General features: G+C 49.6%; 1 protein-coding gene across 1 annotated transcript; it reads right to left on the reverse strand.

Moving 5' to 3' along the window:
• Positions 1-224: 224 nt before the first annotated feature.
• On the reverse strand, positions 225-3624 carry LOC128689825 (exostosin-1-like). Its single transcript, XM_053778316.2, has one exon. It carries the CDS (start codon positions 3136-3138, stop codon positions 2236-2238), a length of 903 nt encoding a protein of 300 aa, XP_053634291.1. The 5' UTR covers positions 3139-3624; the 3' UTR covers positions 225-2235.
• Between the last annotated feature and the right edge of the window lie 18201 nt (positions 3625-21825).

The raw sequence follows: 21825 nt of genomic DNA on the forward strand, positions 1-21825 counted from the left end.
TCAGGGAAACCGGCAGGCCGGACTTGAGTCCTGGAGATGGGAAGTACAGTGCCTGCACTCTGAAGGAGGGGTGTTAATGTTGCAGTTTAAAAACTGTAGTGTAAAGCACCCTTCTGGCAAGACAGTGATGGAGTGAATGATGGTGAAAGTTTTTCTTTTTCGGGCCACCCTGCCTTGGTGGGAATCGGCCGGTGTGATAATAAAAAAAAAAAATAAATACAAAGCCATCTTATTTGAAAATATCAAACAAGGCTTATTTTCCTGTCAAGCTTTACACAATTCATGCAGCATTTTCATGTCCTTTAGATCATCAGTGCTAAAACAAGAAGATACTTCAGATAATGTTTATATACAAATTAAAAGAGACTTTCCCACCACTCCTTTTTTACTCTATTTCTATTGCTGATATATGAGGAAAATAACAGTTTTAAATGTATTTAAATAAAATTGTTAATATGAATTAAACAGTTTATAATCACGAGGGCATTCTGGTCGTCACTTTCACAGCTGAGGAGAGTGATTTCTAGTACGTATTACTAACATACATGTACCTATTACTGTGATCTATCCTCTCTTTGATGTAATGTAAGTAACTCAGTTTATCTTATTCCTAGTATATCTCTTATAAAGGTTTAAACAATACAGTATTACAAGGACCCCAATGGAAATGAGTCATTTTGTCTAATTTTCTTGGGTTATCTTAGGTAATTTACACATATGCTGCTATGTATGAAAATTTATGTATAACTCTATTTGTGTACCTGAATAAGCTTACTAACCTAAGATGCTTATTTTGACCATTTTTACAAAATTTTAGGAATGACTTCTCTTCATAAAATTGGGGTTATTAATCCAGGGATATTTTTTTAGTAAAAAATTTGTTTTATGATCAATAATATTTGAAATTTTACTGATGCTGCAAGGTGGTGGTGGCAGCGGGTGATAAGTCATGGTACTGCATGTCGCATGTTTGTACAGGGATTAAAGAAGGTCACATCAACTCTCCGTGCATTTCCAGATCAATAAGCAATAACTATAATTTAAGAAATGAAACACTATTATTGATAACGAATCACAAAACTTAAAAATGGCATTTTTGAGAATTTTAAGAACATGACCCTATTTTTCCCCTATGTTCTTCAGTTCAATTATCACAATTTTTTTTGGTACACACAACATTCCCAGCACTGTAATTACTGTGTTAATCGAGGGTAAACTCTAAATAATTCTAGGTAATCTACACATATGCTGCTATGTATGATAATTTATGTAACTGTATTTATGTGCACCTGTATTTGAATAAACTTACACTTACAAAACAGTTTTATTTGCCAAACTCTTATTATGCACAGCAAGTCAGGGAAATAATACTATCCTTGCAGTAACAGGGTAAACTATCAGATGCTGATGCCTCTTATCTTGATGCTGTAATCTAAGAAATATATTGCCTGAACATAATTATACATCTTATCAAAATAAATATCACACAAAGCTTTTGTAACATCTGGGAACAATATTAACCCTGACACTATTTAATAAAATATTTAAACCCTGACACTATTTCATACAATATTTTAACCCTGACACTATTTATTGTTGTATCTCATATACATTTAGGTTTAATGCTAATACAGTAAGCATTCATATAAAGTTCCTCTATAGTGTGCATTTTTTTGTAAATGCAATTGAAAACATGCATTCAAAATTGAACAGCACATGAAAAACCTTCAGAGTACTGAACATGCTACTCAATTATGGATGAACTTTTGAAACACATTTGCAAAAAACTGCACTATATACAGCACAATATTTTCCTGAGAGTTTACTGTAAATCAAAATACAAGGTAACATATATACATTCCTATAGAATTTTGACTCTTGTAATCATCAGGAGGAATGAAACTTTTATGTACGTATTATACACATAATAAATATTGCTTTTACTTTCATATGTGCTTCTTAATAGATCTTAATCCTGAAATATGTATTTCGTTTCCAATATAGAAAGAGGTCTGGTATGAGACCGGGTCATTGGGAATCACTTATAGATAACAGAATCTGAACATGTAATGAAGACGAAGATAATAATAATGATATTTCATTTCAGCACGATACAATGTTTGTATAGAGACGGGCGGCATTTTAGTTGTGCGTGCAGAAAGCCCAGTTATGCAGAGCACATCAGGCAAGCTTAAGCCTAGCCTAAGACTATGAAACAACACAGTTGCACAACACTCACCTATCATACTCTGCATTGTCATGGTCACATCGCTCATCCTTATACTCCTTCCAGCTGTCTCCGTGCTTACAGGTCGTCAGAAGAACAATATCCCGCTCATTATGCAGGTGGTATAGGCTGTTCCGTGTCTCGCTGCCGATACCATACACGTATCTTTTACCCTTAAAGGACAAAAGGTATTTCTTGGTCCCTGGAAATTTGTTGGACTCCAAGTAGCCGTCATCACCGCCCCGTTCAGGATGTGACTTGTAAAACAATGGAAGTGAAATGTCAAATCCAGGGCGGAAATTTTCGTATGATATGCTGGCTTTGGCTAATATAGCCTTGCCCACGTCAAACCCTAAATCTTCCGTATAGTCAGGAAAGGTGCCCGAATAGAGATTAAATATTATGTGATTCTGTCCACTGTTCCACAACGGCAATCTTTGAATCCTGTGAGGCATATTTCTTATGTAATCTTTACTTAGGTTGTCGCGATCCAGTGTGTCAAGGCTCAGAACAAAAATACAAGCTTGACTAGGGTCTGACGTGTAGTAATTAGAATCCTGTATCACATTGAGCACTTTCATATAATTGTTGCTGGGCGGCGCGTTGTCATCGACCGGATACACATACACTTTAAAACCTTTCTCACAGAGCGTAAAATCGAAGCACGTTTCCATCCGACACGTTTTGAACGCCGCCTCGTCATCATTTTCCCTAGTAGTTCTTCTATTCCTAAACCTCGGGCTGGGAGATATATCCTCATCATGGACTACATCAGAGTCTTCAGAGTAACTAGAGAGGTGCTGGTACCATTTACTGTGTCTATGAACTTTAAAGTGATGGTAACCGAAGTATCCGAAGGAGAGGAAAGCACAGCAACTGAACAAGAGTAAATAACGTTTCTTGGCTTGCATTGTCACCACGTTCTTCTTAAACTGCTCCTGAGGCAACACTTCAAGTGGACATCACCGGCACCTCTAGGGTATACCCAGACCTCTAGTATCCCATTATATCCCCTGGATTATGGCACTCCTGACGTATGCCATCTCCCTCTAACCTCTCCATTTTGAGAGATAAAATTAGAGATGCCCTGAAATAGGGAAGGGCTAGATAGCCCCTACACACAGACACAAATTCACTCATGTTTGAGGTTCACCACCGCTATTTAACCTCATTACTGGTATATTATAGGACGATGGTGAGTATTACCCACCTCCCCGGACACTCACACTCATGGTAACACATTATTCAGCCACAGAACACACGCTTTTATTGAGAAAGACACAGAAAAGACGTAATAAGAGAGCTGAGGCTCCCTGAGTCCCTCACCCACTGGGTGTAAACACATTACTGTGTTGAAGATGGCCAGCCAGGCCAGCCAGGCCAGCCAGCCAGGCCAGCCATCTGTAGGCCACCTGCTGGCCAGTACTGCAACCTATACCAGCCAACCCGCCTTATTTAAACTTACTGCTACTTAAACTACTGCTACTACTATTAATTTACATCACTGAGTGTTGAAGACAGCTATCACTAAAACTGCTGCTGGCCAGTATTGCAGCCTATACCAGCCAGCCAGTCAGCCAACCAGCCAGCCAGCCAGTCAGCCAGTCAGCCAACCAGCCAGCCAGCCAGCCAGCCAGCTAGCCAGCCAGCCAACCAGCCAGCCAGCCAGTCAGCCAGTCAGCCAACCAGCCAGTCAGCCAGTCAGCCAGCCAGCCAGCCATCCATCCAGCCAGCCAGCCAGCCAGCCAGCCAGTCAGCCAGCCAGCCAGCCAGCCAACCAGCCAGCCAGCCAGCCAACCCGCCAGCCAGCCAACCAGCCAGCCAGCCAGCCAGCCAGCCAACTCGCCAGCCAGCCACAGAGCCAGCCAACCAGCCAGCCAGCCAACCAGCCAGCCAGCCAGCCAGCCAGCCAGCCAGCCAGCCAGCCAGCCAGCCAGCCAACCCGCCAGCCAACCCGCCAGCCAGCCAGCCAGCCAGACAGCAGCCAGCCAGTCAGCCAGCCAGCCAGCCACCCCACCAGCCAGCCAGCCAGCCAGCCAGCCAGCCAGCCAACCCGCCAGCCAGCCAGCCAGCCAGCCAGCCAGCCAGCCAGCCAGCCAGAGAGTCAGCCAACCAGCCAGTCAGCCAACCAGCCAGTCAGCCAACCAGCCAGCCAGCCAGCCAGCCAGCCAGCCAGCCACACAGCCAACCAGCCAGCCAGCCGGCCAACCAGCCAGCCAGCCAGCCAGCCAGCCAGCCACACAGCCAACCCGCCTTATTTAAACTTGTTAACACTACTACTATAATTAATAGTAGTGTTACTATCACTACTATTATTAATAGTAGTGTTACTAATACTATTATTAATAGTACTGCTACTACTACTACTATTATTAATAGTACTGTTACTACTACTATTATTAATAGTACTGCCACTACTACTACTATTATTAATAGTACTGTTACTACTACTATTATTAATAGTACTGCTACTACTACTACTATTATTAATAGTACTGTTACTACTACTATTATTAATAGTACTCTTACTACTACTACTATTATTAATAGTACTGTTACTACCACTACTATTATTAATATTACTGTTACTACTACTACTATTATTAATAGTACTGTTACTACTACTATTATTAATAGTACTCTTACTACTACTACTATTATTAATAGTACTGTTACTACTACTACTATTATTAATAGTACTGTTACTATCACTACTATTATTAATATTACTGTTACTACTACTACTATTATTAATAGTACTGTTAATATCACTACTATTATTAATAGTACTGTTACTACTACTATTATTAATAGTAGTGTCACTACCACTATTATTAATAGTACTGTTACTACTACTACTATTATTAATAGTACTGTTACTACTACTACTATTATTAATAGTACTGTTACTACTACTACTATTATTAATAGTACTGTTACTATCACTACTATTATGAATAGTACTGTTACTACTACTATTATTATTAATAGTACTGTTATTACTACTATTATTAATAGTACTGTTACTACCACTACTATTATTAATATTACTGTTACTACTACTACTATTATTAATAGTACTGTTACTATCACTACTATTATTAATAGTACTGTTACTGCTACTACTACTATTAATAGTACTGTTACTACTACTACTATTATTAATATTACTGTTACTATCACTACTACTATTAATAGTACTGTTACTATCACTACTATTATTAATATTACTGTTACTACTACTACTATTATTAATAGTACTGTTACTACTACTACTATTATTAATAGTACTGTTACTATCACTACTATTATTAATAGTACTGTTACTACTACTACTACTATTAATAGTACTGTTACTACTACTACTATTATTAATATTACTGTTACTATCACTACTACTATTAATAGTACTGTTACTATCACTACTATTATTAATAGTACTGTTACTATCACTACTATTATTAATAGTACTGTTACTACTACTACTATTATTAATAGTACTGTTACTATCACTACTATTATTAATAGTACTGTTACTATCACTACTATTATTAATAGTACTGTTACTATCACTACTATTATTAATAGTACTGTTACTACTACTACTACTATTAATAGTACTGTTACTATCACTACTATTATTAATAGTACTGTTACTACTACTACTATTATTAATAGTACTGTTACTATCACTACTATTATTAATAGTACTGTTACTGCTACTACTACTATTAATAGTACTGTTACTACTACTACTATTATTAATATTACTGTTACTATCACTACTACTATTAATAGTACTGTTACTATCACTACTATTATTAATATTACTGTTACTACTACTACTATTATTAATAGTACTGTTACTACTACTACTATTATTAATAGTACTGTTACTATCACTACTATTATTAATAGTACTGTTACTACTACTACTACTATTAATAGTACTGTTACTACTACTACTATTATTAATATTACTGTTACTATCACTACTACTATTAATAGTACTGTTACTATCACTACTATTATTAATAGTACTGTTACTATCACTACTATTATTAATAGTACTGTTACTACTACTACTATTATTAATAGTACTGTTACTATCACTACTATTATTAATAGTACTGTTACTATCACTACTATTATTAATAGTACTGTTACTATCACTACTATTATTAATAGTACTGTTACTACTACTACTACTATTAATAGTACTGTTACTATCACTACTATTATTAATAGTACTGTTACTACTACTACTATTATTAATATTACTGTTACTATAACTACTATTATTAATAGTACTGTTACTACCACTATTATTAATATTGCTGTTACTATCACTACTATTATTAATAGTACTGTTACTATCACTACTATTATTAATAGTACTGTTACTACTACTACTACTATTAATAGTACTGTTACTATCACTACTATTATTAATAGTACTGTTACTACTACTACTACTATTAATAGTACTGTTACTATCACTACTATTATTAATAGTACTGTTACTACTACTACTATTAATAGTACTGTTACTATCACTACTATTATTAATAGTATAGTACTGCTACTACTACTACTATTATTAATAGTACTGTTACTACTACTATTATTAATAGTACTGTTACTACTACTACTATTATTAATAGTACTGTTACTACTACTATTATTAATAGTACTGTTACTTCTACTATTATTACCTCATATCACTCAGTGTTAAACATAACCAGTCATCAGTAGTCCACCTCAAGGACCACAATGGAAATAAGTCACTTTGACTTTTTTGGGTAATCCTGGTGGGTAATTTACACACATATTACTATGTATGATAATTTGTGTAACTTTGTTTATGTATACCTGTACCCACATAGACTTACATGTGGTGGCCAGCACTACAACCAACACTAGCTAGCCACCCACACTTATTTAAACATATTAACACTACTACTGATAGTTCTGTTAAGATAAGATAAGATAAGATTTCGATCGGATTTTTAACCCCGGAGGGTTAGCCACCCAGGATAACCCAAGAAGTCAGTGCGTCATCGAGGACTGTCTAACTTATTTCCATTGGGGTCCTTAATCTTGTCCCCCAGGATGCGACCCACACCAGTCGACTAACACCCAGGTACTTATTTGCTGCTAGGTGAACAGGACAACAGGTGTAAGGAAACGTGTCGAATGTTTCCACCCGCCGGGAATCGAACCCGGGCCCTCCGTGTGTGAAGCGGGAGCTTTAGCCATCAGGCCACCGGGCCACATATATTATTACTTCAGGTGACTTTCCAAAGCCTTCTTGAAGACAGTCAGAGGTCTATTGGAAATCCCCCTTTATGTAATTTAAGAGGCAGTTGAACAGTCTTGGGCCCCTGACACTTATTGTGCTGTCTCTTAGCATACTCAAGGCGCTTCCAAGTTTGATGTGAGAGAGATGAGGATGCATTCTATGCTTCAGTTTCAGAGCCCCTCGCAGGCAACACAGTAGCCTCCCCCAGCAGGCAACACAGCAGCCTCCCCCCGCAGGCAACACAGCAGCCTCCCCCAGCAGGCAACACAGCAGCCTCCCCCCGCAGGCAACACAGCAGCCTCCCCCAGCAGGCAACACGGCAGCCTCCCCCAGCAGGCAACACGGCAGTCTCCCCCCGCAGGCAACACGGCAGCCTCCCCCAGCAGGCAACACGGCAGCCTCCCCCAGCAGGCAACACAGCAGCCTCCCCCAGCAGGCAACACGGCAGCCTCCCCCCGCAGGCAACACGGCAGCCTCCCCCAACAAGCAAAACGGCAGCCTCCCTCCCTTGAAGACTGTAAACCTATTTGAGAAATGGATTGTCAACTTGTGGAAGGAATTTATTGGCAGATGAAGAGAAGACAGTGTCAGGCTGGACTCCGTGTAATGTTGCAACACCCAGCCACTACTTTCAATGTTTTCATACTTGTTGATACATGTTGATGTTTGTATGGAGGTGAGGTCATGTTCTCTAGTGACGGGGGTCACTACACCAGGGGTCACTACACCAGGGGTCATTACACCAGGGGTCACTACACAGGGTCACTACACAACGTCACTACAAGGGTCACTATACAGGGTCACTACACCAGGGGTCACTACACCAGGGGTCATTACACCAGGGGTCACTACACAGGGTCACTACACAAGGTCACTACACAGGGTCACTACACAGGGTCACTACACCAGGGGTCACTACACCAGGGGTCATAACACCAGGGGTCACTACACAGGGTCACTACACCAAGGTCACTACACAGGGTCACTACACCAGGGTCACTACACAGGGTCACTACACCATGGGTAACTACACCATGGGTCACTATACCAGGGGCACTACACAGGGTCACTACACCAGGGGTCACTACACAAGGGGTCATTACACCAGGGGTCACTACACAGGGTCACTACACAAGGTCACTACACAGGGTCATTACACAGGGTCACTACACCAGGGTCACTACACAGGGTCACTACACCAGGGTCACTACACAGGGTCACTACACAGGGTCACTACACAGGGTCACTACACAGGGTCACTACACAAGGTCACTACACCAGGGGTCACTACACAGGGTCACTACACAGGGTCACTACACCATGGTCACTACACCATGGTCACTACACCAGGGTCACTACACAGGGTCACTACACAGGGTCACTACACAGGGTCACTACACCAGGGTCACTACACAGGGTCACTACACCAAGGTCACTACACAGGGTCACTACACCAGGGTCACTACACAGGGTCACTACACCATGGGTAACTACACCATGGGTCACTATCACTACACAGGGTCACTACACAGGGTCGCTATACAGGGTCACTACACCAGGGTCACTACACAGGGTCACTACACAGGGTCACTACACAGGGTCATTACACAGGGTCATACACCAGGGTACACAGGGTCACTACACCAGGGTCACTACACAGGGTCACTACACCAGGGTCACTACACAGGGTCACTACACAGGGTCACTACACAGGGTCACTACACAGGGTCACTACACCAGGGTCACTACACCAGGGTCACTACACCAGGGTCACTACACAGGGTCACTACACAGGGTCACTACACAGGGTCACTACACAGGGTCACTAGACAGGGTCACTACACCAGGGTCACTACACAGGGTCACTACACAGGGTCACTACACAGGGTCACTACACAGCGTCACTACACAGGGTCACTACACAGGGTCGCTATACAGGGTCACTACACCAGGGTCACTACACAGGGTCACTACACAGGGTCACTACACAGGGTCACTACACAGGGTCACTACACAGGGTCACTACACCAGGGTCACTACACAGGGTCACTACACAGGGTCACTACACAGGGTCACTACACAGGGTCACTACACAGGGTCACTACACAGGGTCACTACACAGGGTCACTACACCAGGGTCACTACAACAGGGTCACTACACAGGGTCACTACACAGGGTCACTACACAGGGTCACTACACAGGGTCACTACACCAGGGGTCACTACACCAGGGGTCATAACACCAGGGGTCACTACACAGGGTCACTACACCAAGGTCACTACACAGGGTCACTACACCATGGGTAACTACACCATGGGTAACTACACCATGGGTAACTACACCATGGGTAACTACACCATGGGTCACTATACCAGGGGCACTACACAGGGTCACTTCACCAGGGGTCACTACACAAGGGGTCATTACACAAGGGGTCACTACACAGGGTCACTACACAGGGTCACTACACAGGGTCACTACACAGGGTCACTACACAGGGTGTGATAATACCCCACCACAGTTACTTTAGACAACCTTGAACAACACATCATAAACAAAGGTCAACAGTCATGCCACAAGTCTAGACTCGATCCACTGATATCATGTAGCATAATGCTCCATTTAACTACAGAGTCCCCTTACGGGTTTAGCGCTTGGTTATGATTATAATAATAATAATAATAATAATTCATTTGAGTGCCTCGATCCCGCTGAAGGGCTCTTGAACCCAGGAACTGGAGCTACATTCCTCATGAATCAAACTTCGATTTCTCCTTACTAGGATATACAGACCTATATATATATATATATATATATATATATATATATATATATATATATATATATATATATATATATATATATATATATATATATATATATATATATATATATATATATATATATATATATATATGTCGTGCCGAATAGGCACAACTTGCAATCTTGGCTTAAATAGCAACGCTCATCTTGCCATATAAGACAAGCGAAAATTTGTGTATGCAATATTTTCGCCCAAATCATTCTGAACCTAACGAAAAAAAATATATTTTACTGTGTTTGTTTAGTATTAAATTACTGTAAACAAATCTAAAATATATTTAGTTGAGTTAGGCTAAAATAAATTATTCTCGTTATAATAAGGTTAGGTAAGTTTTCTAAGTTCCTTTTGGTGCAAAATTATAAATTTTACATTAACATTAATGAAAAAAATATATCTTTAAATGTATAAGAGAAAATTTTAGAAAGGACTTAATTTTAAATGAGTTCTTGCTAATTGACCAGTTTTACATATTCGGCACGACATATATATATATATATATATATATATATATATATATATATATATATATATATATATATATATATATATATATATATATATATATATATATATATATATATATATATATAAAGGTGAGACCTGTACAAGACAATTGTGCTCAAATATTGGTTAAGTTATACCATAAATTAAATAAAGATCCTGGACTTCACTTTACGAGACAGACCAAAGAAGTGTGATAGTAATGATAGACAAAGTAGATTATAGTGGAAAAATAACATGTTATCAGTAGACGGGGGAAACTACGCAAGTCGGAGCAAAACGTCGTAGTCAGGGTTATTTGTGTATTGGGCATATTTAGTGCCCAAACGTTTCGCCTGTTACAACAAGCTTCTTCAGTCAAAGACTACAGACGAATACAACACTGGAGATAGGACAATTCTATAAGCCTTATTAGCAGGTAGTCAGTCCCTTAAAGCAGTTTGAGGACTGTCTTGCCGCAGGGTACAACCCTCCACTCACTGTCTTGCCGCAGGGTACAACCCTCCACTCACTGTCTTGCCGCAGGGTACAACCCTCCACTCACTGTCTTGCCGCAGGGTACAACCCTCCACTCACTGCCTTGCCGCAGGGTACAACCCCCACTCACTGCCTTGCCGCAGGGTACAACCCCCCACTCACTGCCTTGCCGCAGGGTACAACCCCCACTCACTGCCTTGCCGCAGGGTACAACCCCCACGCACAGCCTTGCCGCAGGGTACAACCCTCCACTCACTGCCTTGCCGCAGGGTACAACCCTCCACTCACTGTCTTGCCGCAGGGTACAACCCCCCACTCACTGCCTTGCCGCAGGGTACAACCCCTCCACTCACTGCCTTGCCGCAGGGTACAACCCTCCACTCACTGCCTTGCCGCAGGGTACAACCCCCACTCACTGCCTTGCCGCAGGGTACAACCCTCCACTCACTGCCTTGCCGCAGGGTACAACCCCCCACTCACTGCCTTGCCGCAGGGTACAACCCTCCACTCACTGCCTTGCCGCAGGGTACAACCCCCCACTCACTGCCTTGCCGCAGGGTACAACCCCCCACTCACTGCCTTGCCGCAGGGTACAACCCTCCACTCACTGTCTTGCCGCAGGGTACAACCCTCCACTCACTGCCTTGCCGCAGGGTACAACCACCCACTCACTGTCTTGCCGCAGGGTACAACCCTCCACTCACTGCCTTGCCGCAGGGTACAACCCTCCACTCACTGTCTTGCCGCAGGGTACAACCCCCCACTCACTGTCTTGCCGCAGGGTACAACCCTCCACTCACTGTCTTGCCGCAGGGTACAACCCTCCACTCACTGCCTTGCCGCAGGGTACAACCCTCCACTCACTGTCTTGCCGCAGGGTACAACCCTCCACTCACTGTCTTGCCGCAGGGTACAACCCCCCACTCACTGCCTTGCCGCAGGGTACAACCCCCCACTCACTGCCTTGCCGCAGGGTACAACCCTCCACTCACTGTCTTGCCGCAGGGTACAACCCTCCACTCACTGCCTTGCCGCAGGGTACAACCCCCACTCACTGCCTTGCCGCAGGGTACAACCCTCCACTCACTGCCTTGCCGCAGGGTACAACCCTCCACTCACTGTCTTGCCGCAGGGTACAACCCCCCACTCACTGCCTTGCCGCAGGGTACAACCCTCCACTCACTGTCTTGCCGCAGGGTACAACCCTCCACTCACTGCCTTGCCGCAGGGTACAACCCTCCACTCACTGTCTTGCCGCAGGGTACAACCCTCCACTCACTGTCTTGCCGCAGGGTACAACCCCCCACTCACTGCCTTGCCGCAGGGTACAACCCTCCACTCACTGCCTTGCCGCAGGGTACAACCCTCCACTCACTGTCTTGCCGCAGGGTACAACCCTCCACTCACTGCCTTGCCGCAGGGTACAACCCTCCACTCACTGCCTTGCCGCAGGGTACAACCCCCCACTCACTGTCTTGCCGCAGGGTACAACCCTCCACTCACTGCCTTGCCGCAGGGTACAACCCTCCACTCACTGCCTTGCCGCAGGGTACAACCCTCCACTCACTGCCTTGCCGCAGGGTACAACCCTCCACTCACTGCCTTGCCGCAGGGTACAACCCCCCACTCACTGTCTTGCCGCAGGGTACAACCCCCCACTCACTGTCTTGCCGCAGGGTACAACCCTCCACTCACTGTCTTGCCGCAGGGTACAACCCCCCACTCACTGCCTTGCCGCAGGGTACAACCCCCCACTCACTGTCTTGCCGCAGGGTACAACCCCCCACTCACTGTCTTGCCGCAGGGTACAACCCTCCACTCACTGTCTTGCCGCAGGGTACAACCCCCCACTCACTGCCTTGTCGCAGGGTACAACCCTCCACTCACTGCCTTGCCGCAGGGTACAACCCCCCACTCACTGTCTTGCCGCAGGGTACAACCCCCCACTCACTGTCTTGCCGCAGGGTACAACCCTCCACTCACTGTCTTGCCGCAGGGTACAACCCCCCACTCACTGCCTTGTCGCAGGGTACAACCCTCCACTCACTGCCTTGCCGCAGGGTACAACCCTCCACTCACTGTCTTGCCGCAGGGTACAACCCTCCACTCACTGTCTTGCCGCAGGGTACAACCCCCCACTCACTGCCTTGCCGCAGGGTACAACCCTCCACTCACTGTCTTGCCGCAGGGTACAACCCCCCACTCACTGCCTTGCCGCAGGGTACAACCCTCCACTCACTGTCTTGCCGCAGGGTACAACCCTCCACTCACTGTCTTGCCGCAGGGTACAACCCCCCACTCACTGCCTTGTCGCAGGGTACAACCCTCCACTCACTGCCTTGCCGCAGGGTACAACCCCCCACTCACTGTCTTGCCGCAGGGTACAACCCCCCACTCACTGTCTTGCCGCAGGGTACAACCCTCCACTCACTGTCTTGCCGCAGGGTACAACCCCCCACTCACTGCCTTGTCGCAGGGTACAACCCCCCACTCACTGTCTTGCCGCAGGGTACAACCCTCCACTCACTGCCTTGCCGCAGGGTACAACCCTCCACTCACTGTCTTGCCGCAGGGTACAACCCTCCACTCACTGTCTTGCCGCAGGGTACAACCCCCCACTCACTGCCTTGCCGCAGGGTACAACCCTCCACTCACTGTCTTGCCGCAGGGTACAACCCTCCACTCACTGCCTTGCCGCAGGGTACAACCCTCCACTCACTGTCTTGCCGCAGGGTACAACCCTCCACTCACTGTCTTGCCGCAGGGTACAACCCCCCACTCACTGCCTTGCCGCAGGGTACAACCCTCCACTCACTGTCTTGCCGCAGGGTACAACCCCCCACTCACTGCCTTGCCGCAAGGTACAACCCTCCACTCACTGCCTTGCCGCAGGGTACAACCCCCCACTCACTGTCTTGCCGCAGGGTACAACCCTCCACTCACTGTCTTGCCGCAGGGTACAACCCCCCACTCACTGCCTTGTCGCAGGGTACAACCCCCCACTCACTGTCTTGCCGCAGGGTACAACCCTCCACTCACTGTCTTGCCGCAGGGTACAACTCCCCACTCACTGTCTTGCCGCAGGGTACAACCCCCCACTCACTGCCTTGCCGCAGGGTACAACCCCCCACTCACTGCCTTGCCGCAGGGTACAACCCCCACTCACTGCCTTGCCGCAGGGTACAACCCCCACTCACTGTCTTGCCGCAGGGTACAACCCCCCACTCACTGCCTTGCCGCAGGGTACAACCCCCACTCACTGCCTTGCCGCAGGGTACAACCCCCACTCACTGCCTTGCCGCAGGGTACAACCCCCCACTCACTGCCTTGCCGCAGGGTACAACCCCCCACTCACTGCCTTGCCGCAGGGTACAACCCTCCACTCACTGCCTTGCCGCAGGGTACAACCCCCCACTCACTGCCTTGCCGCAGGGTACAACCCCCCACTCACTGCCTTGCCGCAGGGTACAACCCCCACTCACTGCCTTGCCGCAGGGTACAACCCCCCACTCACTGCCTTGCCGCAGGGTACAACCCTCCACTCACTGCCTTGCCGCAGGGTACAACCCCCCACTCACTGCCTTGCCGCAGGGTACAACCCTCCACTCACTGCCTTGCCGCAGGGTACAACCCCCACTCACTGCCTTGCCGCAGGGTACAACCCTCCACTCACTGCCTTGCCGCAGGGTACAACCCCCACTCACTGCCTTGCCGCAGGGTACAACCCTCCACTCACTGCCTTGCCGCAGGGTACAACCCCCCACTCACTGCCTTGCCGCAGGGTACAACCCTCCACTCACTGCCTTGCCGCAGGGTACAACCCTCCACTCACTGCCTTGCCGCAGGGTACAACCCCCACTCACTGCCTTGCCGCAGGGTACAACCCCCCACTCACTGCCTTGCCGCAGGGTACAACCCCCCACTCACTGCCTTGCCGCAGGGTACAACCCCCCACTCACTGCCTTGCCGCAGGGTACAACCCCCCACTCACTGCCTTGCCGCAGGGTACAACCCTCCACTCACTGCCTTGCCGCAGGGTACAACCCTCCACTCACTGTCTTGCCGCAGGGTACAACCCCCACTCACTGCCTTGCCGCAGGGTACAACCCCCACTCACTGCCTTGCCGCAGGGTACAACCCTCCACTCACTGCCTTGCCGCAGGGTACAACCCCCCACTCACTGCCTTGCCGCAGGGTACAACCCCCCACTCACTGCCGTGCCGCAGGGTACAACCCCCCACTCACTGCCTTGCCGCAGGGTACAACCCCCCACTCACTGCCTTGCCGCAGGGTACAACCCCCCACTCACTGCCTTGCCGCAGGGTACAACCCCACCACTCACTGCCTTGCCGCAGGGTACAACCCCCCACTCACTGCCTTGCCGCAGGGTACAACCCCCCACTCACTGCCTTGCCGCAGGGTACAACCCCCCACTCACTGCCTTGCCGCAGGGTACAACCCTCCACTCACTGCCTTGCCGCAGGGTACAACCCCCCACTCACTGCCTTGCCGCAGGGTACAACCCTCCACTCACTGCCTTGCCGCAGGGTACAACCCCCCACTCACTGCCTTGCCGCAGGGTACAACCCTCCACTCACTGTCTTGCCGCAGGGTACAACCCCCCACTCACTGCCTTGCCGCAGGGTACAACCCCCCACTCACTGCCTTGCCGCAGGGTACAACCCCCCACTCACTGACTTGCCGCAGGGTACAACCCCCCACTCACTGCCTTGCCGCAGGGTACAACCCTCCACTCACTGCCTTGCCGCAGGGTACAACCCCCCACTCACTGCCTTGCCGCAGGGTACAACCCCCCACTCACTGCCTTGCCGCAGGGTACAACCCTCCACTCACTGTCTTGCCGCAGGGTACAACCCCCCACTCACTGCCTTGCTGCAGGGTACAACCCCCCACTCACTGCCTTGCCGCAGGGTACAACCCCCCACTCACTGCCTTGCCGCAGGGTACAACCCTCCACTCACTGTCTTGCCGCAGGGTACAACCCCCCACTCACTGTCTTGCCGCAGGGTACCCCCCACTCACTGCCTTGCCGCAGGGTACAACCCTCCACTCACTGCCTTGCCGCAGGGTACAACCCCCCACTCACTGTCTTGCCGCAGGGTACAACCCACCACTCACTGTCTTGCCGCAGGGTACAACCCCCCACTCACTGTCTTGCCGCAGGGTACAACCCTCCACTCACTGCCTTGCTGCAGGGTACAACCCCCCACTCACTGCCTTGCTGCAGGGTACAACCCCCCACTCACTGCCTTGCTGCAGGGTACAACCCTCCACTCACTGTCTTGCCGCAGGGTACAACCCCCCACTCACTGCCTTGCCGCAGGGTACAACCCCCCACTCACTGCCTTGCCGCAGGGTACAACCCCCCACTCACTGCCTTGCCGCAGGGTACAACCCCCCACTCACTGTCTTGCCGCAGGGTACAACCCTCCACTCACTTGCCGCAGGGTACAACCCCCCACTCACTGCCTTGCCGCAGGGTACCCCCCACTCACTGCCTTGCCGCAGGGTACAACCCTCCACTCACTGTCTTGCCGCAGGGTACAACCCCCCACTCACTGCCTTGCCGCAGGGTACAACCCCCCACTCACTGCCTTGCCGCAGGGTACAACCCCCCACTCACTGCCTTGCCGCAGGGTACAACCCCCCACTCACTGCCTTGCCGCAGGGTACAACCCCCCACTCACTGCCTTGCCGCAGGGTACAACCCCCCACTCACTGCCTTGCCGCAGGGTACAACCCCCCACTCACTGCCTTGCCGCAGGGTACAACCCCCCACTCACTGCCTTGCCGCAGGGTACAACCCCCCACTCACTGCCTTGCCGCAGGGTACAACCCTCCACTCACTGCCTTGCCGCAGGGTACAACCCCCCACTCACTGCCTTGCCGCAGGGTACAACCCCCCACTCACTGCCTTGCCGCAGGGTACAACCCCCCACTCACTGCCTTGCCGCAGGGTACAACCCTCCACTCACTGCCTTGCCGCAGGGTACTGCCTTGCCGCAGGGTACAACCCCCACTCACTGCCTTGCCGCAGGGTACAACCCCTCCACTCACTGCCTTGCCGCAGGGTACAACCCCCACTCACTGCCTTGCCGCAGGGTACAACCCAAGGTACAACCCCCACTCACTGCCTTGCCGCAGGGTACAACCCCCCACTCACTGCCTTGCCGCAGGGTACAACCCCCCACTCACTGCCTTGCCGCAGGGTACAACCCCCCACTCACTGCCTTGCCGCAGGGTACAACCCCCCACTCACTGCCTTGCCGCAGGGTACAACCCCCCACTCACTGCCTTGCCGCAGGGTACAACCCCCCACTCACTGCCTTGCCGCAGGGTACAACCCCCCACTCACTGCCTTGCCGCAGGGTACAACCCCCCACTCACTGCCTTGCCGCAGGGTACAACCCCCACTCACTGCCTTGCCGCAGGGTACAACCCCCCACTCACTGCCTTGCCGCAGGGTACAACCCCCCACTCACTGCCTTGCTGCAGGGTACAACCCCCCACTCACTGCCTTGCCGCAGGGTACAACCCCCCACTCACTGCCTTGCCGCAGGGTACAACCCCCACTCACTGCCTTGCCGCAGGGTACAACCCCCCACTCACTGCCTTGCCGCAGGGTACAACCCCCCACTCACTGCCTTGCCGCAGGGTACAACCCCCCACTCACTGCCTTGCCGCAGGGTACAACCCCCCACTCACTGCCTTGCCGCAGGGTACAACCCCCCACTCACTGCCTTGCCGCAGGGTACAACCCCCCACTCACTGCCTTGCCGCAGGGTACAACCCCCCACTCACTGCCTTGCCGCAGGGTACAACCCCCCACTCACTGCCTTGCCGCAGGGTACAACCCCCCACTCACTGCCTTGCCGCAGGGTACAACCCCCCACTCACTGCCTTGCCGCAGGGTACAACCCCCCACTCACTGCCTTGCCGCAGGGTACAACCCCCCACTCACTGCCTTGCCGCAGGGTACAACCCCCCACTCACTGCCTTGCCGCAGGGTACAACCCCCCACTCACTGCCTTGCCGCAGGGTACAACCCCCCACTCACTGCCTTGCCGCAGGGTACAACCCCCCACTCACTGCCTTGCCGCAGGGTACAACCCCCCACTCACTGCCTTGCCGCAGGGTACAACCCCCCACTCACTGCCTTGCCGCAGGGTACAACCCCCCACTCACTGCCTTGCCGCAGGGTACAACCCCCCACTCACTGCCTTGCCGCAGGGTACAACCCCCCACTCACTGCCTTGCCGCAGGGTACAACCCCCCACTCACTGCCTTGCCGCAGGGTACAACTCCCCACTCACTGCCTTGCCGCAGGGTACAACCCCCCACTCACTGCCTTGCCGCAGGGTACAACCCCCCACTCACTGCCTTGCCGCAGGGTACAACCCCCCACTCACTGCCTTGCCGCAGGGTACCACCCCCACTCACTGCCTTGCCGCAGGGTACAACCCCCCACTCACTGCCTTGCCGCAGGGTACAACCCCCCACTCACTGCCTTGCCGCAGGGTACAACCCTCCACTCACTGCCTTGCCGCAGGGTACAACCCCCCACTCACTGCCTTGCCGCAGGGTACAACCCCCCACTCACCTCCTTCAGTTTTCCGACCATATTTGCAGACTGATGAACTCTTGCAATGTATCCTTGTCCTCTTCAGGTCTTACCTACGTCATTACTCTTCTTACCAACCATATATATCACTTTCTTCTAGTTTGCAACTTTCTTTCTAATTAATAATAATAATAATAATAATAATAATAATAATAATAATAATAATAATAATAATAATCTTTATTTCTATCAGTACATGATACAACTTATACAGACCATAGCTGACATCAATGACATACTACTATATAGAAAGTCCCTTGTTATACACAGTACTTCCCGCAAATTAGGTCAATTTCATCCCAGGATGCAATCCACACTAGTCGACTAAGACTCAGGTACCTATTTTACTGCTAGGTGAACATGTACAGCAGGTGTCTTAAGGAAACACGTCCTTATGTTTCCACCCGTACCGGGGATCGAACCACGGACCTCAGTGTGTGAGCTGAGTGCGCTACCACCCCAGCTACGGGACACCCTAAACATTTTGCTCTCAAATGGAGGTGTATTTTTCAAGCTATCGAGCCTCCTGCTCTCGTAAGACGTTGTTTCAACGCGCAGATTTGGAAGTAGTGTGCTATTGCACTTAAAAACACTGCAGAAGGCCTACTGGCCCACACCAGGCAGGTTCTTATCAAAACCACCCATTCCCAAAGCTTTCGCAAAGTGAGTGTACACTACGTTGGCACTGCGTCTCCTGGCGCAGCTAATGTTACTACAGAGACGGAGTGACTGGTTCTTTAACATTATACAGGATGGTGGGTAGGACGAAGTGGGCCAAGTGGGCACGCCAGGGTGGGCACGCCAGGGTGGGCAACCAGAACTAAATGTAGTAAAATATTTAACATAACAATGGCAGAAATCAACAAGTCTCCTTATCTGATATACTCTTATTCTCCCTTCAGTGTCTTCTGAGAGGTTGAACCCTCCACCCTCAGTGTTGGTGATGCTGGAGGAGGGGCTACTGATGGTGGTAGTAGTGGTGGAGGGGCTACTGATGGTGGTAGTAGTGGTGAAGGGGCTACTGATGGTGGTAGTAGTGGTGGAGGGGCTACTGATGGTGGCAGTAGAGGTGGAGGGGCTACTGATGGTGGTAGTGGCTGTGGTGAAGGGGCTACTGATGGTGATAGTAGTGGTGGAGGGGCTACTGATGGTGGTAGTAGCTGTGGTGGTGGGGCTCCTGATGGTGGTAGTAGTTGTGGTGGAGGGGCTACTGATGGTGGTAGTAGTGGTGGAGGGGCTACTGATGGTGGTAGTAGTGGTGGAGGGGCTACTGATGGTGGTAGTAGTGGTGGAGGGGCTACTGATGGTGGTAGTAGTGGTGGAGGGGCTACTGATGGTGGTAGTAGTGGTGAAGGGGCTACTGATGGTGGTAGTAGTGGTGGAGGGGCTACTGATGGTGGTAGTAGTGGTGGAGGGGCTACTGATGGTGGTAGTAGTGGTGGAGGGGCTACTGATGGTGGTAGTAGTGGTGGAGGGGCTACTGATGGTGGTAGTAGTGGTGGAGGGGCTACTGATGGTGGTAGTAGTGGTGGAGGGGCTACTGATGGTGGTAGTAGTGGTGAAGGGGCTACTGATGGTGGTAGTAGTGGTGGAGGGGCTACTGATGGTGGTAGTAGTGGTGGAGGGGCTACTGATGGTGGTAGTAGTGGTGGAGGGGCTACTGATCGTGGTAGTAGTGGTGGAGGGGCTACTGATGGTGGTAGTAGTGGTGGAGGGGCTACTGATGGTGGTAGTAGTGGTGGAGGGGCTACTGATAGTGGTAGTAGTGGTGAAGGGGCTACTGATGGTGGTAGTAGTGGTGGAGGGGCTACTGATGGTGGTAGTAGTGGTGGAGGGGCTACTGATGGTGGTAGTAGCTGTGGTGGTGGGGCTCCTGATGGTGGTAGTAGTTGTGGTGGAGGGGCTACTGATGGTGGTAGTAGTGGTGAAGGGGCTCCTGATGGTGGTAGTAGTTGTGGTGGAGGGGCTACTGATGGTGGTAGTAGTGGTGGAGGGGCTACTGATGGTGGTAGTAGTGGTGGAGGGGCTACTGATGGTGGTAGTAGTGGTGGAGGGGCTACTGATGGTGGTAGTAGTGGTGGAGGGGCTACTGATGGTGATAGTAGTGGTGGTGGAGGGGCTACTGATGGTGGTAGTAGTGGTGGAGGGGCTACTGATGGTGGTAGTAGTGGTGGAGGGGCTACTGATGGTGGTAGTGGCTGTGGTGAAGGGGCTACTGATGGTGATAGTAGTGGTGGTGGAGGGGCTACTGATGGTGGTAGTAGTGGTGGAGGGGTTACTGATGGTGGTAGTAGTGGTGGAGGGGCTACTGATGGTGGTAGTAGTGGTGGAGGGGCTACTGATGGTGGTAGTAGTGGTGGAGGGGCTACTGATGGTGGTAGTAGTGGTGGAGGGGCTACTGATGGTGGTAGTAGTGGTGGAGGGGCTACTGATGGTGGTAGTAGTGGTGGAGGGGCTACTGATGGTGGTAGTAGTGGTGGAGGGGCTACTGATGGTGGTAGTAGTGGTGGAGGGGCTACTGATGGTGGTAGTAGTGGTGGAGGGGCTACTGATGGTGGTAGTAGTGGTGGAGGGGCTACTGATGGTGGTAGTAGTGGTGGAGGGGCTACTGATGGTGGTAGTAGTGGTGGAGGGGCTACTGATGGTGGTAGTAGTGGTGGAGGGGCTACTGATGGTGGTAGTAGTGGTGGAGGGGCTACTGATGGTGGTAGTAGTGGTGGAGGGGCTACTGATGGTGGTAGTAGTGGTGGAGGGGCTACTGATGGTGGTAGTAGTGGTGGAGGGGCTAGGGGCTCCTGATGGTGGTAGTAGCTACTGATGGTGGTAGTAGTGGTGGAGGGGCTACTGATGG

Source organism: Cherax quadricarinatus, chromosome 81, assembly GCF_038502225.1.
Source record: "Cherax quadricarinatus isolate ZL_2023a chromosome 81, ASM3850222v1, whole genome shotgun sequence".
NCBI classification, from domain to species: Eukaryota; Metazoa; Arthropoda; class Malacostraca; order Decapoda; family Parastacidae; genus Cherax; species Cherax quadricarinatus.

What these genes read in the sequence shown, in the direction of transcription:
- LOC128689825 (XM_053778316.2), bottom strand. Translation starts at nt 3,138, where the DNA reads ATGCAAGCCAAGAAACGTTATTTACTCTTGTTCAGTTGCTGTGCTTTC.